Source organism: Zootoca vivipara, chromosome 15 (assembly GCF_965207765.1).
Source record: "Zootoca vivipara chromosome 15, rZooViv2.hap1.1, whole genome shotgun sequence".
NCBI lineage: Eukaryota > Metazoa > Chordata > Lepidosauria > Squamata > Lacertidae > Zootoca > Zootoca vivipara.
The window spans coordinates 33,568,757-33,590,844 of record NC_142598.1 but is presented as its reverse complement, the minus strand read 5'-3'; the positions used below and the strand labels follow the sequence as shown (position 1 = coordinate 33,590,844).

Here is a 22,088-nt window from a genome sequence, read left to right as displayed (position 1 = left end):
TACAGGACCAGGTTCAAGAACTCAATTCTCTTTCCTGCTCCTTCCCCAAATATCCTCACATCTCCTTCAAATCCACCCTGAAGGGTTGGGACAATCCCCATAACAGCCTAAGGGATGAGGGAGTTTGTTCCTTCAGACAAACATAAAAGCTTGAGGTGAAGAACGGTCTCCTTAGCACTATGTTGAATTCCACCACACAGTTAAATAAAAGAGGGGAGGATGAAATTACAATGCACAAAATATCACTTGATGAGCAGAAAACTGCAAGAGGCACTTGGTGGCATGAAACTGATATGGGTGTAAGATGACTAAAGAGGTAGGTGGAAAAATGAATAAGGGAGCACGTCACCCATGTGCATAACTTTATTGTATTATATTCGTATTCTGCTATTCTTCTAGTGATAGTCTTCAATGAAGGATGGCTTGCATGAGGTTCCCACACAGTTTTCTATCCAGGCACGGACCAAACCCAGATTCATTTTGCTTCTGTAGAGTTGTTCTACAGTAGACATGTCCAACTGGTCGACCGTGATCTACAAATAGATTGCCGGGGCGATCCTGGTAGATCGCTGGATCGTTGGCAAGTAATGTAATCACCCCCATTTCCAGCTTTAGAGCTGCATGCGATTGCCAGCGCTGTACTTTCATGTGAGCAATTTTTTACACACACACCCCGAAAAGCTCAACTTTTGGAAACCCCTCCCCTAAAAAACGCATGCTCCTCCTCCCTCCAATGACAATGGGTAGATCACTGCCAAAAAAATTTATACTGGGAGTAGATCACATTCTCTTGTAAGTTGGACATGCCTGCAGGGCCATCTTAAGTATATTTGGCACCCTGGCGCCGTGGTGTGACGGATCCCTCCGGCGCCCCCCCCCTGTTTCACAGCGCGGCGGGCGGCCGGAGCTGCGCGCTTGGAGCTGCACGGGTGGGAGCAGCTGCGCGGGCGGGTGCAGCGCACAGTGCGGGTGACGGGGCGCAGCTGTGCGGTGGGTGGGCACAGCTGTGCAGCGCCCCCCTGGCAGGCGGGCGCCCTGGCACCCTGCGCCACCCAGCCTGACCATAGGGCCGGCCCTGCGTGCCTGCTCTCTAGCACACCTAAATATTAGGCCTATTAAAGTCCCAATAGAGGAACATCGCCTGGCTGTGAGTGCTGACGGCCTTTTCCACCTGGCCTAGGGTGCAGGGCCCAGAAGTCTCACCAGCTCTACTAAAGAGGCGCCTGGTGAGACCGGAGGGACATTGCTATGCCTGACAACAAACCCTAACTATTGGATTCTTTTGCCCCATCTTTTTGTGCCTGCCAAACAGCTGTGTCATGCTTATAATATTTCATTCTCTTGCTAATTATGCTGCTTTAATGTGCATTTTATATTTGGCATCACTTAGCAATGGTTTTCGGGGTTGTTGTTTTTCAAACATTTAATATTTTTTGTTTCTTAACTTTCTGTTAAGTATTCTGTAGCTGACCTCCTTTGTAATGCTTTATTTTGAAATCTTTCAGATAATATTTTAGTTTTCTGTTAATTATGTTGCTTTGACTGCATGCTCTATATTTGACTTTCTTCAGAAATGTTTGATTCTGGATTCTTTTACTGATGTTTTAATATGCTGTGAACTGCTTTGAGGTTTTTCTTTAAAATATAAAGTGGTATACAAATGTACAACAACACAACAAGGTAAAAAGATAAAGGACCCCTAGATGGTTAAGTCCAGTCAAAAGCGACTAAGGGGTTGCAGCACTCATCTCGCTTTTAGGCCACTTCTGGCACAACAGAACACCGTGACAGAAAGCAGAGTGCACGGAAACACTATTTACCTTCCCGCTGCAAAGGTACCTATTTATCTACTTTCACTGGCGTGCTTTCGAACTGCTAGGTTGGCAGGAGCTGGGACAGAGCAACAGGAGCTCATCCCGTCTCGGGGATTCGAACTGTCAACCTTCTAATTGGCAAGCTCAAATAATAGTTCCCCAATGGGGTGTATGGAGTGTTAGAGGAAGGGTGGTGCCTCTGGTGTGGGAGATGTCATGCTCTTTCTGGGGTAGTTTGACCACCTTTGCCCCCCACCCTACACACAGTTCTCACCTGTGGCTCCCAGAAGCTATCACCATGCAACAGCAGCTACACCTCATGAAAAACTTCAACTAGCCGACTAAACCAGGTGAGGGTAATAAATGGGTCTCAAACCTCCAGTGAGTTGGAGACTTCTCTTGCAGGCTTGCACCCTGGGGAGGCCACTTCTGCGATGCTAATGCAGAGGTTTGACTTCACTCCCAGAGGCAATCACTCCAGACAGATGGATGTCAACAAGTGCCACAATGCTTTGCAGTCCAAAGAAGAACTGGCAAAGTAATATCTGTTTTGCTCTCTTCCAAACAGTGCACATTTAGTACTATCAAAGGACTACTTTTCCAGAATATTATATGGTTAGTGCTAAGCTGGGGGACAATTCGTCCAGAAAGTGACAAGCATACACCAGAATATTTACACATTATACCTAACTGAAAAATAAAAGCACTATTACAGCTGCCTTGTGCATGTGTGTAGGACAGGGAGTAGGGTGTGTGTTTGTATGTGTGTATGTGTGAAGCTTGTGCTGCTATCTAATTCCAGTTTTTTCACGCTGTCAGTGGAGAAATGTGTACACAACGGCACAAGCTTTCATTCTATTCTAATGAACTAAAAGCTTTTACCAGAAATGACGATGTCAAGCATTATCCAGGACCCAAAAAGAATGCACAAGTAATGTGCATGGCCAGAGATAGATCCTGTTTTGGGACAAATATGCTAAATGCATCCGTGCCTCAACACTAAATCAGAAGATTATAGCCATGAAAATAATTACGGTCCACTGGTTCACGGAAGCACGGACATTTCCCAGAGGTGCATCACCTCAGCTCCTTCCTAACATGATAAACCATAGCTCATCATTATATCTGTCTGTAGCAAGAGTCCATACAAACTTGAGCATTCCTAGATAGCACTGTAAAGGAGTCACTAAATCACCAATTTCATGCCCTGTTATCTCAGCAGTCAGAAGAAGAAGAAAAATCAGTGTTTCAAAGCACAGCAGCGATCAAACTTTATTTGTTTACAAATAAAGTAAAAAGTGCTTCTGTCTGTGGGGTAAAAAGTGCTTCTGTCTGTGGGGTTTTACAGTGAGACTACAATTAACCCTTAAGATTAGGGTGAATAAGAATGGACTAGAGAGGACAAGATTCATTTCTGCTTCTTCAAGGAAGCAATTGAGTGAATGAAATGCTATGGAACGGGCCTTCTCTGCAGTGGCTCCCCGTCTGTGGAATGCTCTCCCCAGGGAAGTTTGCTTGGCGCCTTCATTACACACCTTTAGGTGCCAGGCAAAATGTTCCTTTTTAACCAGGCCTTTGGTTGATCTGTTTGACATGCAATACCTTTTAAAAGTGGCTCTTTTCTGGGAGGGTGTTTTTATTCTGATTATATATGTTGTGATCTTTTTTAGTGAACTGCCCATATAGGACAGTATATGAATAATAATAATAATAATAATAATAATAATAATAATAATAATATAGTTGTATACATACAATCTGGCTATTGCATTCTGCACACTGTTCAAGTTGTTGGTTATTATCTTTAAACGTCTGTATAAAGTTAATGATCTAGTTTGGACCACATGGAGATCATGTGATCTAAATGGTGTCATTATTGTCATATTCAAGTAAATGGCACATTACTACTACTACTACTCTTTTTCCCAGATCAAGGCTCAAGGTGGCTTACAAACATTAAAACATGGACAAAGTAAAAAAAGCAAAAAACTTTAAGATTTTTAATAGTTAAAAAGTAATTAAACTACTGTCAGGGGACTACCAGGGGTCAGCGGAATGGTGCTAGATCTCCAGGAAGTTTGGCATTCTGAAAGTGGTGTTGAGGCTCCTGAGGTGGAGAGGGAGCCTGGAGATGCTGACAGCTCAGTTTCCTCAGGGACGCTCTGAGCGCTGTGGAGGGAGAGGTGTCAGAGACCAGGGACCCTGTTCAACAGCTGAGCAGTTCAGGGGGCGAAGGGAATGTCCCCGCCCCTTCGCCCCAGGAATGCAGGGGGGGGGACAAACGCCAGGAGCAGAAGCAGAAACTGAGGGCTCCAAAGTTCCTATGTTGGCGGCAATCTAGAAGCGCACCACTTCCGGATTCTGACTCGGACTAAACAGTTATGGTCATGATTGCTTTGTCTTGTACATATGTATATAATAAAACTATGTAAAAACCAGTTACGGAGTTTGGAATGCGTTACTCGTGAGAAGGCAACACAGCACCCTTACAACTATACAACAATTTAAACAATATAAAAGCAAATTTATTGGAAAAAACACACCCCTGCCTGGGTAGCTCAGTTGGTTAGAGCACAGCACCTATAACACCAAGGTCGCAGGTTCGATCCCTATAAGGGAAACCTGCATATTTCTGTATTGTAGGGGGTTGGACAAGTGTGAGAGCCAGTGTGGTGTAGTGGTTAAGAGTGGTAGACTCGTAATCTGGGGAACCGGGTTTGCTTCTCCGCCCCTCCACATGCAGCTGCTGGGTGACCTTGGGCTAGTCACACTTCTTTGAAGTCTCTCAGCCCCACCCACCTCACAGGGTGTCTGTTGTGGGGGAGGAGGGGAAAGGAGATTGTTAGCCGCTTTGAGACTCCTTCGGGTAGTGATAAAGCAGGATATCAAATCCAAATCCAAGGTGATCCTTAGGGTCCCTTCCAATTCCATGTGTCTATGATTCTATGATTACAATATAAATAGTAAAAACAGCACAACACCATTAAAAGTATTTCCCTTAAAAAAAAAAAAGAGCCAGTTCCCCAAAGCCCATCAGAATAAAACAGTCTTCACCTGCTGACAGAAAGGCAGCAAAGAGGGGGCCAGTCTAGCTTATCTAGAAGGACCATATTCTCCCATACAAACAAGCCCAGGCTTTGATATCTTTTGGGGTGGCCCTTCTTTCATCCCCATCACCCTCACCGGCATGTTTGGTGGGGACACTGGAGAGGGACTTCTTGGTGGCTGCTCATAGAATTCAAAAATCCCTTTCAAATAGCCTAAGCTGTAAAAGGCACTAGAGGTGATAACCAGCACTTTGAATTGTGCCTGGAAACAGACCAGGAGCAAGTGGAGCTGTTATAGCAAGAGTATGTTCCCTGTAAGATCCAGTCAGCAGTCTGCCTGCAGCTCCCTGGGCCCGTTGATGTTTGCGAGAACTTTTCCGCTGCAGCCCCACAGAGAGAATGTCACAGGAATCCCAAGGCACGTGGCCAAATCAGACATCTTCAGGACATACCACAGACTTCTTCATTTCCATTACAACAGTAGCTTCAAAAAGCGCACACGGCCCTGAATGTGATAGCAATGAGGACTGCCAAATGTATGAAATGAGCCAGCGGTGAATTGTGAACAGATGGCACAGAAACTCCAGAGTTAAAAACGAAAAAAAGCCTGACAATTAATTCTCTGTGGGAACAAAGGGATTAGAACTCCTCTAATAATATTATTAGAATGAAGAAACTTATTAGCTTTGTGAACTTTCTTCATAGGCGAAACTTCCACAGAAACTAAGACAGGACTTGACTGTATATCTGTTACAATCCTATATCCCCGAAGACCTTCCAGTGATAGAGCTATCTAGGAATGTACAAGGAAATCCATCATTATCATTTATCAGGTTTTTGTATGAAACAGAAGAGGAAAGGAGAGCTTGTGCATGGCCAACTGCCACCTTTGGTCAAAAGCCAACTTTGACCAAAACTTCATAAAATGGCTTAACCTTTGAAAAAGCTTCAACAATGACAACTGTTCCATCCCCCCCAAAATAGGAAGAACCAGAAACAATGATGAGTTGTCTTAGGGAGTCTTGTGAGTTTGAATATCTTTTTGATTTTATTTAAACTAATGAAATTGGAGTATGTGAATCTGCAGAGCCACCTTTGTACATTTCCATCTAACAGCAAAAATCTAGTATCATATTATATTGCCCTCTCGCCAGATTATTGTTTTGCATTGAAAGAAGAGAACCCCGGGGAATGTTTAATTACAAGCAAAAGGGAAATGGCAATCTATACTCATTGTGCATCTAATCGTCCTTCAGTGGCAATCCTCAAAACGCTCTGCTGGAAAACCTCATCCGTTCCCCAAAATGAATTTGCCACTACAACACACAGAGCAACAGGTCTCGTGTGTTTCAAACTGAGCTGCCTTTGTAATCAGTCGCAACACACTCTGTTCTCTCTTCTGAAGTTCGTAAGTGCAATAAAATGTAAAAAAAAAATAGAGCTAGGGTCATTTCTCAGAAATATTGTAAGCCATTCAGTCATCACTATATACCAGACTCCTTGACTACATCAGCACAGCAGGGAAGCACTGTCGCTAGCTATAGTTTTAGCAGCATTTATTAATCTTACATGGCAGAATGCTCAATAGCGAAATGCAGGGATTCAATCCCCCCCAATAAATAAATACAGTGGTACCTCTACTTACGAATTTAATGCGTTCCAAACACACATTTGTAAGTCGAAAAAATTTGCAAGTTCGAATCCCATAGGAATTGTAAGTCGAATCTCGTAGGAATGCATTGGGAGAAAAAATTCGTAAGTAGAAGCAATCCTATCTAAAAATTCGTAAGTAAAAAAAATCCTATCTAAACCGCACCCAAGATGGCGGATGGAGCTCCATTCGTGAGTAGAAACATTCGCAAGCAGAGTTATTCGTAAGTAGAGGTACCACTGTACATAAATACTGCTTTGCAGCCATGTTACCCTTTTGCTTTTATATAACATTTTGATATAGCTAAGCTACCATTTTCTTAACTAACTAGCAATCAGGAATAGTAAGCAGTATGGTCAGTAAAAGGAAATAATGGAAGGTTTAAAAGTAAGACTGAGAATTGTGAAGCTTGACTGGCGGGTGAAGATGACAGAATACTTGGAACTTGGGGAAATGACCGGGAGAGTAAGAGGATACCCAAATCAGAAAGTGTGTAAAGAATGGATAATATTTAAAGAGTATCTAAAACAATACTGTGAAAATGTAAATCTCCTGACAGGTTTGGATTGAATCTTGATTATTAAGGGAAACTATAAATGTAAAAACAAAAACAAAAAAACTTTTTCGATATGTAACAGATATAACAGGAAGTGCATACAGTATAAGTTAAGAATATGTAGAAAGCACAAAGAGGTGGATCGGAAGTCCAAAGTGTGTGTGATGTAGTAGAAGTGTTTTTAGTTTTTGTTTAGTTGTCACTAAGGTATTGGTTTTTGTTTTGCTTGTTTGTGTTGTTTTATGTGAAATGTCTTGCAATAAAATAAAAATAAAATTAAAGAAGAAGAGAGAAATGTGATCCCTTTCTCGTAGACCAGGCATCCCCAAACTTTGGCCCTCCAGATGTTTTGGACTACAATTCCCATCTTCCCCAACCACTGGTCCTCTTAGCTAGGGATCATGGGAGTTGTAGGCCAAAACATCTGGAGAGCCGCAGTTTGGGGATGCCTGTTGTAGACCATCAATTCCTCTGTAACTCACTGTCATTCAGTTCCTTTAAAAACAAACATACAAAAAGTGTTGAAACTTTGTAAGCCTTCTTTTGAACTTTTGGTTTAATATTGAGCAACCTACAGGAGGGGATCATTGGGAGTGGGTTAGGAAATGTCAAGAATACAGCGGCCTGCCTGTTATCAGTCTCTACTTTGGGTGAGTGTCTTCTCTGGATGCTGTGGCCTGAAAAAGGAAGATATGTACTCACAAGTAGGTGTGCTTAGGAGGTCACCTGAACTGACAAGTGCTTCAGGGTGTAGAGAGGGGCATGCAGGTAAAATGGACTGTCTTTAGCATATGCACCGCAGGGGTGCAAATATCTTCTGAGCGCCCCCAAATTTAGTTTAGCCAACCCCAAATTAACTTTTATTAAGCTTTTTGGGGGAGGGGGAAAAGCTGAAGTTGTTGACCTTTTTTTTATTAGGAGGGAGTGAAGTCAAAATTGTTGAGCTTTTTTTGGGAGGGGAAATCGCTCACCTATATCAACGCAGCAGAGAAAGCTGCTTTTCTTTCCTGACTCAACGGGAATATTTGACACTATGGAGTAACAGAGCGATGGGGTGAGGGCGCGAGAACTTTCGCTCCATTGCTTTTCACTGCTGCTGATCGAGAGGGACTGGTATACAGTAAGTAAAATTTTTGGCGGCCCCCAAACCACTTGCACCCCCAGGTAAAGATGGCCCTGTAGGTAAGCATTGCCCCCAGGGTCCTCATCCATATGACACACACACCTCAGCCCCCAACTGTCCCAGTATTGTGCAGAGGAGGTTGGAAACAAGCGGAATGCTCTTCATGGGTTTTGCTTTATCATGATCCCTGATTGTAAAAAGGAGTCTACTTCTGCTTAAGTACAACTGAGTAGGGGCTCCCTCTAGACCTTATGCGTGCAATGGACACTCAGGCAATGGACTAAGCATGAAAACCTTGGGGGTTAGGACGTGAATGTATTCTTAACCTTTTACATATTAAGGATATCTGAATTCATTTAAGTAGATAGGTATTCCATCACTACCCCCTTTTCCTATGGTGGGAAGCAGCTCCCTCTGTTTTCCTTCCAAACAAATGATGGGAAAGTTAAAAATAAAAAAGCTATGCTTGGCAACTTATCTCTTCTTAGGATAAAGCTAAAATTTTGCAGTTTGTTTCCTTCTTTCTCTGGTCCATCTGATGTAAATCGTGTGCACATGGCATGCAACTGGTTACCAGTAAATATGGGTGCCTACTTCTTTGTGGAATAGCAACACAAAGAGAAGGCAATTTTCAGTGCAGAATCAACAAGAAACGATTCCTTGATTCCCCCCCCTGTCCACAACTTTTTTGCTACAACTCCTCTCCCGCAACTATTTTTTACACATGTTGGGTTTCTATGTGTTTGCATAAGTAAATGTGGCTCTGAAACTCTGGGGTGGAGAAACAGCATGAAATGGTGGGTTGGAAAGGTTTAAATGCCCTTTTCCTGACCGCTTCCGCTGCTTCCCTTTGCGATGCTGTTTTTCGCCAAAGAGCAGGAGGTTAAGGGTTACACTCCATGGGATATGTACCTTGTCTTTCAAGCACCTAATTAAATTTGCCCCATCTTACATTAATGGGACACAAAGGTGCTTAACTCTGGTCTGGATTGCGATCATGTTTTGTAGATCATATTCAAAAGGAGGAGCAGGGAAGGAAGTGAGGAGCGCAGACAAAGTGGGTGGCCCAGGATGGCCTTCTCACAATCCCCTGCTGTCACCACTGTGAGAAGGAAGAAGCCTGCATTTAAAAACCACAGGCTTCCTTCCCTGGATTGAATCAGGGGAGGGAGAAGTCTTTCTCCCCTTCACATCCCCCCACAGCGATGTCAATGAAGGGGGACACACAAAGCGTTGATGACATTCCAGGTGAAGGAAGCCTGCCTTTTAAAATAGAGACTTGCTTCTCACAGCATCAGGGGAGTGGGTGGAGAACGATCTGCCCTTCATTATGCTTTCCCTAGCAGTGGCAGCACTGAGTGGGATTGGGGAGGGGGGGTAGTTGGTGAGCTGTGAAGTGCAAAGGGTTTTGAAGGGTGAGCTGTAAGTGAAGGAGGAGGGAGTTTGGGGCAAACATGAAGGGAAGAAATTGGCGGGTAGGCAGGTTTGTGAGCAACAGAAGCAGGAGCAGCAGCCCGTGTGTGTGTGTGTGTGTGTGTGTGTGTGTGTGTGTGTGTGTATCTCTAAGGTAAAAGGTAAGGTAAGGTAAAGGACCCTTCGAGAGTTAAGTCCAGTCAAAGGCGACTATGTAGTTGCAACGCTCATCTCCCTTTCAGGCCAAGGAAGCCGGCATTTGTCCACAGACTAAACCACTTCTGGCGCAATGGAACATCGTGATGGAAACCAGAGCACATGGAAATGCCGTTTACCTTCCTGCCACAGTGGAACCTATTTATCTACTTGCACTGGTGTGCTTCCGAACTGCTAGGTTGGCAGGAGCTGGGACAGAGCAACAGTAGCTCATCCCGTTGTGGGGATTCAAACAGCCAACCTTCTTCTGATCAGCAAGCCCAAGAGGCTCAGTATTACACACACAAACACAAAAGGGGCATATATACATAGCTGCCAAGTCTCCCGTATTCCTCGGGAAACCCCCATTTTTCCAGCTGTCCCCAGCCGAAAAAACGGATTTTTTTGTTTCCCCCCGGTTTATTCTGGCACGACGGCCATTTTGGAACTGGGCGGAGCATGCTCAGAAGCAACTTTTGATGCTGCTCCGCCCAGTTCCAAAATGGCGGCAGTGCTACTTCTGGTCTGCTACTTCCGGTCTGGTCCCTTATTTTTCAGGCAGGAACTTGGCAGGTATAGGCATATATAACTAATGTATAAGGTAAAGGTAAAGGGACCCCTGACCATTAGGTCCAGTCGTGACCGACTCTGGGGTTGCGCGCTCATCTCGCATTATTGGCCGAGGGAGCCGGCGTATAGCTTCCAGGTCATGTGGCCAGCATGACAAAGCCGCTTCTGGCAAACCAGAGCAGCACATGGAGACGCCGTTTACCTTCCCGCTGTAGCGGTTCCTATTTATCTACTTGCATTTTGACGTGCTTTCGAACTGCTAGGTTGGCACTTAAAACACATTTCCATTCCACCTTTCTTCATAAATAATAATAATACCACAATTTAACATCTCACTTAACACCTAAGTTACCAGCACTTAGTACTAAATCATAATGCACCAACAGATTTAAAATATTATAAGAACAACCATCCAGAAACAAAAAGTCTTTTTTTTAAAAAAAGGGGGGGGAGTGTATACTACCTTTCAGGAGGCTCCTAAAGAAGTGAAGGGTGAGACTGCCTCCTTCAGAAAGGAGTTTCAGAGCACAGGCAGAGTCACAAATAAAGCATTCTCCCTGATTCCAATCAAGAAAGGCTACTGGGGCAACCAGCAGGGCCTCAGAACATTGTCTGTTGAGCAGTCTTGAACAGGAGATAACCCAGTCTGAAACCAGCTTTAGCCTCGTGTAGAACACATCATCTGCATATGTATATGTCTGTATGAGACATGTATGCAGATGACTGGAGGCAATGGAAGGGACTCTGCAAAATTCAACTCCCATAATGCACTTTGGATACTCAGGGTCTATAAAATGCAACATTAGCATGGAAGGATGATGACTTTCCCCACAGAGCATTTAATGATATTTCTGCCAGCAAGAAATTTCAGAGAAACATTTTCCAAGGGGAAATACTTAATTGGAAACTAACCAACCAGACCTACTTATTATCCTTAAGTCGGCAGTTTCACGAACTACTCCAAAGGTGCTACTGAAGGAATTTTTTTATTTTACTCCAAAGAAGCAAGTGTGTTAACAGAAACAAAAGCCTCTTGTCAAAACCCACAGTGCTTAATAGCTGATTGCCAAATTTTATTTTGTTTTGAGCAATAAGGAACAGAATGCTGAAAACAACGATTTGCAAAGCAAGGAAATCTGAAAGCACTTTATTACAAAATTGCCTGTTTAAAAAAGTAAATCTGCTAGTGATTCTCAGGAAAATATTTTTTTCTGTGTTCAAATGCTTAACAAAGGAAAAAGAAAAACTGTTGAAACAGTTGCGCTTTTGTTCATTTCCAAAAGCTACTGAGAAGGTTTACACTTTGTTTCACTTTAAAAAAACTAAACCCGTGATCTTTGCAAAGTTTTATCTGACTTGTGACAATTTATTCTCCAGTTCTATCAGCATGATCATTTTACAATTGGCAAAACTTCAGGATATTTTTTTAAAAATCTAATGTCCTTTAAGAACAATTTCCACATTTTTTTTAAAAAAGTGACTCTCTTAAAATGCCTAATTGAAAAAAGATTAGGCTATATCCCAGTTCATTATTTATTGGCTGAAGTGTTAAAATGTCCTTGGCTTCACCTTATGCACAAACATCCCAGCTGGTCATTTAACTATCTGGAAGAGGTCCAACATTCACCACTGTCATTAATTTGCAAATGTGTGTTTTCAGTGTTTGCATTCTAAATTTCAGTCACTCTAAACTTAACTTCAGACTATTCTGTAAACATGATTGAAAATGTTCTTATATTCAACAAATAAAATATTCAAAAAAGGAAAGAAAAAAAGGAAAACCACGAGGAACAGTCACCAGAATCTGCAGCTTAGTACACTCATTGATAAATTGATAAATTAACTTGAATCAAAGTGTGATAGTAAGAGCACGCTATATACTTCACGATACTTCTTTCTTGACGAAGATGTTCAAATAACAATTATCCATGCTGAACCCAAGAGACAAGTAAGTAGCATCAATGATTCCCCTGGGTGCTTACAAAGCCCCTCCAAATTAATGATTCCGTCAAAATCAGCTCAAAGAAGTTACCAGTGGTAAATGCTGCGAGTTCAAGTGATGTCACCAGAATACAGACAAACCTGCCTCAACTAGTTCATGCAAGAGGGGTTTTCCCTCCTTGTTGTGGAAAGCCAGAAGACAGCTGGGACAAAGAACACGTGTAAACCAGGCAAACCTAATGATTTCCTAATTAAGAAGAAGATATTATCTTCTCATTAATTGGCAAGCTAATTGACCAAAACTCTGCAGTACCACAATATGAGTCCCGGATTTAGAACCTAGGTGCCTGCAGTACACCAAAGTCTCCACACTCTAAAGCCCAGCCTCAAAGTTGACAGTTTTGCTTGGTTTATTCAAATACTGTACTCTACGACAGCTGTTGGACATAATACATTACAACAGCTGCTGTGACAGACACAAAGGACCTGGAATTTTAATTGGCCTCAACATTGCATTGTTTGTCTTTTCGGAGCTTGAAAAGAAAATATCCAAGGAACTGGGGGGTGGGGGAGATACCTAGTAAGACTAAGTGATGTTTGCCTTCTGGCAAGCAAGGTTAGGTTTTGTTTTGGCTACACAATTTTGCTCGCATTGTCTCTTTGAAATGACTGATCACAAGCAAACAGAGAGCAGTAGGAACCCTCCAATGCGCAAGAAAAGGGGTATTAACGGCAGGGGGAGAAAAATAGGCAAGTCAGTAAATAATCCCTTTCAAACACTGGCTGAGAGCCAAGGTGGATCGCACAGTGTCTCAAGACTGAGTCAAAAGCAAGATTATTTCACAAGCCCCCAGAATGTGCCAACCATAAACAGAACTCTTCATTATAGCCAATATTTTATTTGCAAGGGTGAAAATAGTAGATGGGGGGAGAGCTTACTTTCAGCATCAGCACAGAGCAGGAAGCAGAGGAGCAGTACTGCTGGCCTGGCTACATGCATCATCCGACAGCTTGGCACCAGCATGCTTTGGCGGCTTCGATCACTGGCTTAGAAGCCACTGCGAGTCTCTCCAATCTGAAATTCCAGATGAAGAATTTTCAAAGCCTGGGAGGAACAAGAAAGAGAGAGAAATATTTAGAATGTTTTTGCTCCTTCCTTTCCAAATACATAAACAATGCACACTTTTAATGAGCAAGATAAAAGCATTGGATTCCAGCCTTGAAGGCTAGGATTAGCCTGGTAAAATGACCCGAGAGGAAGCACATTTTAACAGCCACTACGTTCTTTTCCAAGGCACCTTGTAACCCAGGTTGTGATGATCAACAGTTTCTATGCGCTGCTGAGGTGTCTCCTTTCCCTAGCACCACATCACGAAAATGAGCTGTCATTCCTAATGATGTCCTGCTTTAATACTTCAGCTGGAATAAGCCATACAGATACTCTAAAGAAGGGTTTAGGAGGATTCAACCTCCAGGACAAAAGCCTGCTAACAAACAACATATTGGAAGCTGATTTCCTTGCATCAGGTAAGAATGACAGAGCTAAATCTGCTTCTGTTCCTAATGCGCTATATGCAAGGCTAGGATATTGGTATTTGTGGATTAATCCAACCAAGTCTTATCTGGTGTGGCGTCTTGGAAATCTGTCCACACAAAATTGTTATTGTTTCCTCTCTTATTTATCACTGAAGGCGAATTATATAATTCATGGATAAATTATGAATCAAGATTACATATTCCTGTTCAGTCGGTTTAATTTTGTATCTCGTATAAGAACTAATGAATAATACAGCATGAACATCTGCCTTTAAAAAGAAATCAATTTGACTCTACTTTATTCACTCCAACCAAGCTATGTCAGAAACATAACACACACACAAAATGCATCGCCTCCAACAGGAAATTCTAGAGATATCCAAAAATAGATCTATGCCACTAACATAACTCTACAATTTAATTGTGGTTTTCTAAGCAGAGGTAAGATATATGCTTTGGCAGGTCTGAAACAAGCACAATGGAAAGAAAATACTATTTATATCATAATGCAAGAACTGCTTGCATGAAGGAAAGATTAAGATGAAAAAGGGGAGAGAAAATAATACCAATGATTATTCTACTGAAAAAGATTGTTACAGATCCGTGGGTGGTATGTGTTTTAGATCACAGAATATTATTAAAAATCTACTCGAGATAAGAAAAAGAGAAGCAGATACTAGAAGTCAGCTGCAATAAAGCTCATGGAAAACCAGCTCTTGCTTTGATTGCTGCTATCACAAAACACAAAACCCTAAGAAACCTTCAATGTGCTGAAAGTACCAGCTCTCTGCTTTCACCGCTACCATCTTTGTGCCAGCATTTCAAATGACAGCAAAGTCCAAGAGACATCAGTCCTGTCGGACTCAATTTGTGTCTGTGCAAGCGTGTCAGAGCCAACTGCTGCAATAATGACTCCCATACTATCACAGAAGATGGGAAAGTGTATCAAATGCATTTTCAAAGACGAGATGATTTTGGCTTTTGCATCTACCCATCTGAAGGAGTAATGACAAAGGATCGAACTATTTCCAGATACTGATGGCCTTGTGGAGGGCAGGTGGGGGGGGGGGTAGGGGTGGATCTTAACATTGGCAGCAGCACACAAGTTTTCTAACTGTGCCTTTAGAGAAGGCACATATAAATTAATGAGCAAATAAATGGTTCAGGGGAGTAATGAAGAAGAAAATTGTGAGCTGCATCAAAGACCTTTTCAACTAAGTTATTACTTTAATGTAGCGCTGGGGGGGGGGAGAGATTTTTCTCCTGCGGTTCAAATGTGCAATGAAGCTTTTGGTAGCAACTGAACAGACTATAATACAACTTTTAAAAGGGGGTGTATTCAATACAGCCATCTGGCAGGTTTCACTCTATTGCTTCCCAAGTATTTATTTATCTTGGTCTTGAAGATTGTCTAAAGATAACCTTGCCTTCTCATATTTTGAAATGCTAATTAGTGAGACCATTCCCCCCTTTTTTCCAGGAATTATGGCCACATCCTCCCCCCCCCTTTTTAAAGTTCCTATCAGGTTTTTCTGGGAGGATAAAATGAGGAAGGGTACAGACCCCTTCCTAGCTCACCTAAGACATATTTGCTTATGTGTTGCTTGATTGGGTCAGAAACAGGGCAGATTTAGGTTTGATGAGGCCCTAAGCTACTGAAGGCTTACCTTCCAAGTCCTGGACTGCAGAATCTGGGACCGGCAGCTGTGTGACACCAGAAGTTGAGTCGACGCAACTTCCGGTGTCGCTCCGCCCATCTATGGGCACCAAAAATGGCCGCCACCGACACCGGAAGTTGTGTCTATGCACTTCCGGACATGCGTAGATGCGACTTTTGAAGCCAGCGGTGGCCATTTTTGGTGCCCATAAAAGGGCAAATCGGAAAGAAAAAAATGGCCGCCGGCAGGAGAAAATAACGGAGAAAAATGGGAAACGAAGTGATACGGGGGACCACCGGGAAAAGGTAAGTAAAAACGGGGGTTTCCCGGGAAAAGCGGGGTACTTGGCAGCTATAACTGAAGGTAATGGGGCCCTTTATATGTCCAGCTGTCCTTTGTCAACAACAAATTGTCTCTGGTTTTTTGTGTGTTGAATTTATGCTATATGGCAATTTATGGACCTAATAGGTATCTAAAGCCATTTGCACATACAGAATGCAGGCACCCTATATATAGAAAGGAACAAACCAGTGATATTTTAGGGAGCAGGCTAGCAGGCGGGGCCCATTACTTACATCATAGGAGCCTACACAACACAAAACACTGTTGCTGTATAATAATAAAAAATCCTTCAGTAGCACCTTAAAGATTTTTTTTATTTTTTTATTTTTTATTTATTTTTTTATTTTACTTCGATCCAGACCAACACGGCTACCTACCTGTAACCAGAACTGTTGCTGTATGTAGGTTTTATTTTGTTTTTGTTTTATCTTATATTTTGGAAATGTACATCCAGGTTTTTTTTCCTTTAATTTTTTGGGGCCCCCAAGAGTGTGGGGCCCTGAGCTATAGCTTGCTTAGCTTATATGTAAATCCGTCACTGGTCAGAAAGCACATTCTTCATCATGACTGACAATCCTGGCAGTCAGTCAAGCAAATTACATACCCCTTTGGAATCTTAAGACAATGGAATGGACTACAAGCACCGCGCAAGATATGATGGAGAACAGCAACAACTGACAAAAGATGGACATAATACAGTACAAGGAGAGGAAGAAACATCATGGACAGAAAAATAGCCACACACAAGAAGAACAAAGAGAGAGTTTGAAGGCTTTGCCTGTAGGACTTAACTTGATGTGTTAACGTGAGTGGAAGTCATTAAAACTGCAGCTGTGGTATAAGGGTTTGTTATTCTGGCTGCTATGTACAGTAATTGGAATTTCTTGAATACAGAGTTTCTTAAATACAGAGTTAAAGTAAATTATCAAATCATCAATTCTAGCATATGGGGGGGCCAACAAAAAAGTACAATTTGGCATCTGAACAATTGGCATTATTAGTTTTATTATAATTTGGTATTGACAATGAGGCTTTTATTGGGTTATTGTAACTGAAAACTAATAAAAACTATTAGACATAGGAATCTTAAGACAAAACTATGGGACTTCAGGGTGATGGTAACTTCCTTTCTTCCTGCAATATACTTAAGAGATGCTTCTGAAACTCTATTAAGCCCAATTAGTTCACCAATTTTGGAGTCTGGTAACAAATCTTTTGTTTTAATAAATAAACAAATAATATATATTTTTATTATTTCTAAATTCTGCTCAGAACACAGTGAATGTGGTTTGTTGCGGCTTTCAGTTCCTTCAGTTGATTTCCTTTGTTTTGCCCCGCATAAGCAATAGCAAACCTCAGCCCCAGGGGCCAGATTCTTCCTTCCAGTTCTCCCTGTCTGGCCCTCATAACTCTCTCCAGGCCACTCCCATTCCACAGACCATTTCCCGAGGCTACCCCTTTCCAGCGCTGCCTTGCAACCTCCTTAAGCATTTTCTTTAAAAAAACTAACATATTTGATTGTTTTAATGAATAGAAATACAATAACAATAACCATTAAACATCTGATTGACAAATGAAGCACTCCAAATAGCACTCCAAAATAAGTATCATTTTTTTTCTTCAAGGCACACACATATTCCCCCCCCCCGAACTGAAGAACCCCAGGACCAGATGGTTTTAGAGGGGAATTCTGTAAAACCTTTAGAGAGGAAGTCACACCTTGGTTGGTGAAGGTGCATAATGCTTTTCTGGGAGGTGTAAAAATCCTTAGTTATGGGGGGAATTGCAGTTGGGGGAACTGTGTGGGCAACACCAGTCCTACCCCCAGTGGGCCACTGTACATAAAATAGCTAACCCCTTCCTTCATGCTACTATGTTAGTTTGGTGGTAATGGTGCAATGTATTAGCAGCGGGAAGTCCCCCCTTCCTTGCTCATCCAAACTCCCACAACAATGACAAATATACAGTGGTACCTCTACTTACGAATTTAATGCGCTCCGGACACACATTCATAAGTCGAAAAAAATTGTAAGTCGAATCCCATAGGAATGCATTGGGAGAAGTCGAAGCAACCCTATCTAAAAATTTGTAAGTAGAAAAAATCCTATCTAAACCACATCCAAGATGGCGGACGGAGCTCTGTTCGTAGAGTAGAAACATTCGTAAGTGGAGTTATTCGTAAGTAGAGGTACCACTGTATTCAGTATTGTGGGTGAGAGTCCATCGGTGTTTTCTGGATGAGCCATCTCATCGAGAAAGGGCACCCTGTTTCAAAAGGCAGCTCTTTGTGAGAAATTGGGGCCTTTGAAATATAACTGGTTCCATCTAGCGCAAGGCCTCTCTCTCTCTCTCTCTCTCTCTCTCTCTCTCTCTCTCAATGTAGGCATTGCATACGCAGAGGTCACAGCCTTTCTCCGTAACCGCTGAACTGTAATGTAACAAATTTGGCCACAACGTTCCATGCCCACCAGTGAGGGATCTGGCATAATTCCCCCGCCCCCCAAAAAGCAAACCTTTCATACCTAAAATAATGATTAAACGCAAAAAAGTGGCGCCCAAATTAGACGTCACCAGCAGAAGCTCTGAAGACTCCAGCAGCATCCAATAGAAAGGCAGATCGCCCACTGCTGCGTCGAAAGCCGCGCCACCAGATGACACCACAAAATTCCACAGCAACCAACTGAAAACAGGCCTTTTGCAGCAACAAGGCCCAACATTGCCAAGTGAAGGTAGGGGCCTGCCTGGGGGGAATGGGGGGCCGAATAGGGGGCAGGGATAGGTAATGGGTCAGAACAGGGTTGGGGGAGACACAGGGATGAAACCTGCCCTCTTCACAGTATCTCACCTCAGCTTTGCAGACTAGGCTGAGTGGATTTAGGGGCCTGCCTGGGTGGGGGATGGGGGGGGGCGAATAGGCCGCAGCATAGAATCAACTGAATATAGGCCTTTTACAGGACTGTGCCTTTGGGTAGAATAAATGTTATTTCACATAACACACATGGGTAGGGGAGTCAGGGTTGGGACAGGGCAAAATTTCACAGAACATGCGCATTGGGGGAATGATTGTGTGCAAAATGAACGGGTCACAGGGATAACCCGGGGGGGGGGCTGGATGGAGGAGAGGAGAGGAGGGAAATCACAGGAGTAAGTGGGGGGTTAGGGGGAGGAGTGGGGGGAAATCACAGGGATAAGCCGGGGGTGAGGGGAGGAGTGGGGGAAATCACAGGGATACGTCATGGATCGGCACAGGGTAGGGGAAATCACACAAATAACCCACAGCAACGCGTGGCAGGGCCAGCTAGTTGTTCATAAAAGGCTTGGTATCTGTTCCTTTGATCAGGCAAACATTTTGAAGGAATGGTCTCCCAGTCCTACAAGTTGCTACTCGAAGAATCCATGGGCTCTTCAGAGACCCTGTGGGTCAGAGGCATAGTGTTGAGTAGCACGTTTCTGGGGAGCACGGCTCCCTCCACCCTCCCCAAGCCAGTCCTTTACTGCTTTTGAGCGCTCGGGGAGGGCGGTTTGAGGGGCGCAGTGGCCAGGCACCCTTTGATCCCAGTCTCACCTTTGCTGGTAAGGCTGGTATTGAGAGGTGCAAGGCTGCCACATCCCACACCAGCCTCAATGAGCAGCCTTATGAGGCTCAGATCTGGGGAGGGGGGCGCAAGGAGAGTGCAACAACCACGCCTCTCGGGTGCCATCAAATATTAGAAATTCTCCAAGTTAAACTGGAATTCAGGACAAAACACAATGCAGTTAACCCATGGAACGGGAAAGAAAGGGGGATACAGAACACTCATGCTTGAAAATGCATAATTACATGTCAAGGACAAAGTGCAATCTCATTTGAAATGCATTTCCGCCCCCTCCCCTCCCTCCACCCTCTTGTGTTACATAAGATTTCTGATTTCAATGTGTTGCTCCAAAAACACTTCTTGCACCTCAATATTTTCAGAAAGATTGTGAATGGGAATCTATGTCACAAAATGTCAGGCAGGAACGAAGGTGATGCATTTTGTAGATATAAACACCCTGCTCTGTTCACCTCTCCATCCAGACGTAAGTGATTAACAATAGCAAAGTCTTTGGCACTGTGCCCCAAGTGGCTCTCATTATCGTTCACATCACACAACCCAGAGCCCTTTACTGATCCTTTCCTTTGCACTCTTTCGGAGTGCCACGACGTTAACTAACCAGAAAACATACTAATATGTTCCCCTGCAACCCTTGCCCTTTTAAGGGGGGGGGGAGAACTCTTTAGCTTCTTGTATGTCTGCGATAGGCTTTTAGTATTTCAGGCTGTGAAAACACACACATCTGGAATGGGAAAGTGCCATTTTAAAATACTGTTAGTGAAGCCATGCGGATGACAGGGCTGCTAACACTGGGCAGGAACAAGGCAGGATATAGGCAAATGCTGTCAAGCAGCTCCACAAAAGCTCTGCTTTAGTTCTGACCTACAACATACTTTAACCTCGGCCCTCAACCTCATTCATTGATGGACAAACAATCGTGCCAAATAGTACTGAATAGGGTAGCAGGAATTCTTCTTCCACTACACTTGCTTTTAAATTAAATCTCTAACTCTAAGAACCCTTTTCAGTACCCAGCAACATCCTCATGTCCATTGTGTATGCTACTGAGTCACATTTAGCTTCAAACGTCCAACAGCCAAAAGCTAATCCAGACTGGCATATTTCAAAAAGAAAAATAAGAAAGCAAGAAGATTAAGTTCAATACTAAGGAAACGGGAATTGTATACAATTTAGGAAAGAAGTATCATTTGGGATTTGTGAAGGAAACATGCACAAAAAGTAAAAATATACGGCCCTATATTGCAAACTCCTCTTTCTAGAGAGAGATAACTTTGCAGGAGTTGAGGGCGCTGTTTGCATCTTACTTCATGCATTGAGGCTCCGAAGGCAGTGAAACGTTTCAATATTGCCATTGCTGATGCTCTTTTCATGAAGCATAGCAAAACACAATGCTCCATAAATATTTTATTCATGGGAATGTCATCTGCCAAAAACACTAGCATGTAGAAATTTTTGCATGCAGGGTTTCGATATATGCACACAGGCCGATCCATTACAATATCTGCTCAATACAATGGGAAACAAATTTTAAGAAAGAAAATGAAGGCTACTGAAACAGACACAGCAAGAGATTTTTTTTAAAAAAAAGAATGCTGAAACAGTATGTTGTACCTTGAACAGAGTACTGGTCTACAGCATAGGTCTGTACTGTATAGTTAAAGCTATGGTTTTCCCAGTAGTGATGTACAGTATGGAAGTAAGAGCTGGATGATAAAGAAGGCTGATTGCCGAAGAATTGATGCTTTTGAATTATGGTGCTGGAGGAGACTCTTGAGAGTCCCATGGACTGCAAGAAGATCAAACCTATCCATTCTGAAGGAAATCAGCCCTGAGTGCTCCCTGGAAGGACAGATCGTGAAGCTGAGGCTCCAATACTTTGGCCACCTAATGAGAAGAAAAGACTCCCTGGAAAAAACCCTGATGTTGGGAAAGATGGAGGGCACTAGGAGAAGGGGACGACAGAGGATGAGATGGTTGGACAGTGTTCTTGAAGCCACCAACATGAGTCTGACCAAACTGCGGGAGGCAGTGGAAGACAGGAGTGCCTGGCGTGCTCTGGTCCATGGGGTCACAAAGATTCTGACACGACTAAATGACTAAACAACAAAACAACAACAAGAAATTAATCTAAATAAAATCAAATAACGTTACCACACCAAATAAATTTGAAGACTCTCATGAACAACGTTCTTAAAATGTAACGCTGCCTACAGATTTTCTACATAACTAAAGCATGTGGCTGATTTTTGTATGGCATCTGCTTAAAGACAGTAGTATATTATTATATTCTAATAGTGATACTGATCTCACATCAATATTTTTATTCTATAAAAGAAGTAGCCAAATTGAAATATATATCTGCCTATCAGTTATTCAAAGCTTGCATATGTCCTACATCAGCCTTTAAAAAGTGAGGGCTCAATCTTGCAATGAACATTTTTTATAGAACATCCACATGCACATTGCAAAGTTCAGACACTAACAGGACAACCTTATACCTATCTACCCGTAAGTCAGTCTCATTCAAGCTTACTGCCAGGTAAGTGGAGATAGGATCACAGTGGGATTTCTGAAAATACATATAGGATTAATTGACTAAGAAATCGTTCGTGATTCCTATATAAACCTTAAAATCAGACACGAAAT

General features: G+C 42.8%; 1 protein-coding gene across 5 annotated transcripts in view; it reads right to left on the bottom strand.

Annotated features, from left to right (window-relative positions):
* Nucleotides 1–22,088, bottom strand: part of PTPRD (protein tyrosine phosphatase receptor type D) — a 370,596-nt gene that overhangs the window by 280,760 nt on the left and 67,748 nt on the right. For all 5 annotated transcript variants that reach the window (XM_088659060.1, XM_060268731.2, XM_035140525.3 and 2 more), the window contains exon 2: nt 13,250–13,415. In XM_088659060.1, coding sequence (XP_088515186.1) covers nt 13,250–13,334 — 85 coding nt within the window. In that variant the 5' untranslated portion in view covers nt 13,335–13,415. The remainder of the gene's footprint in view (nt 1–13,249; nt 13,416–22,088) is intronic.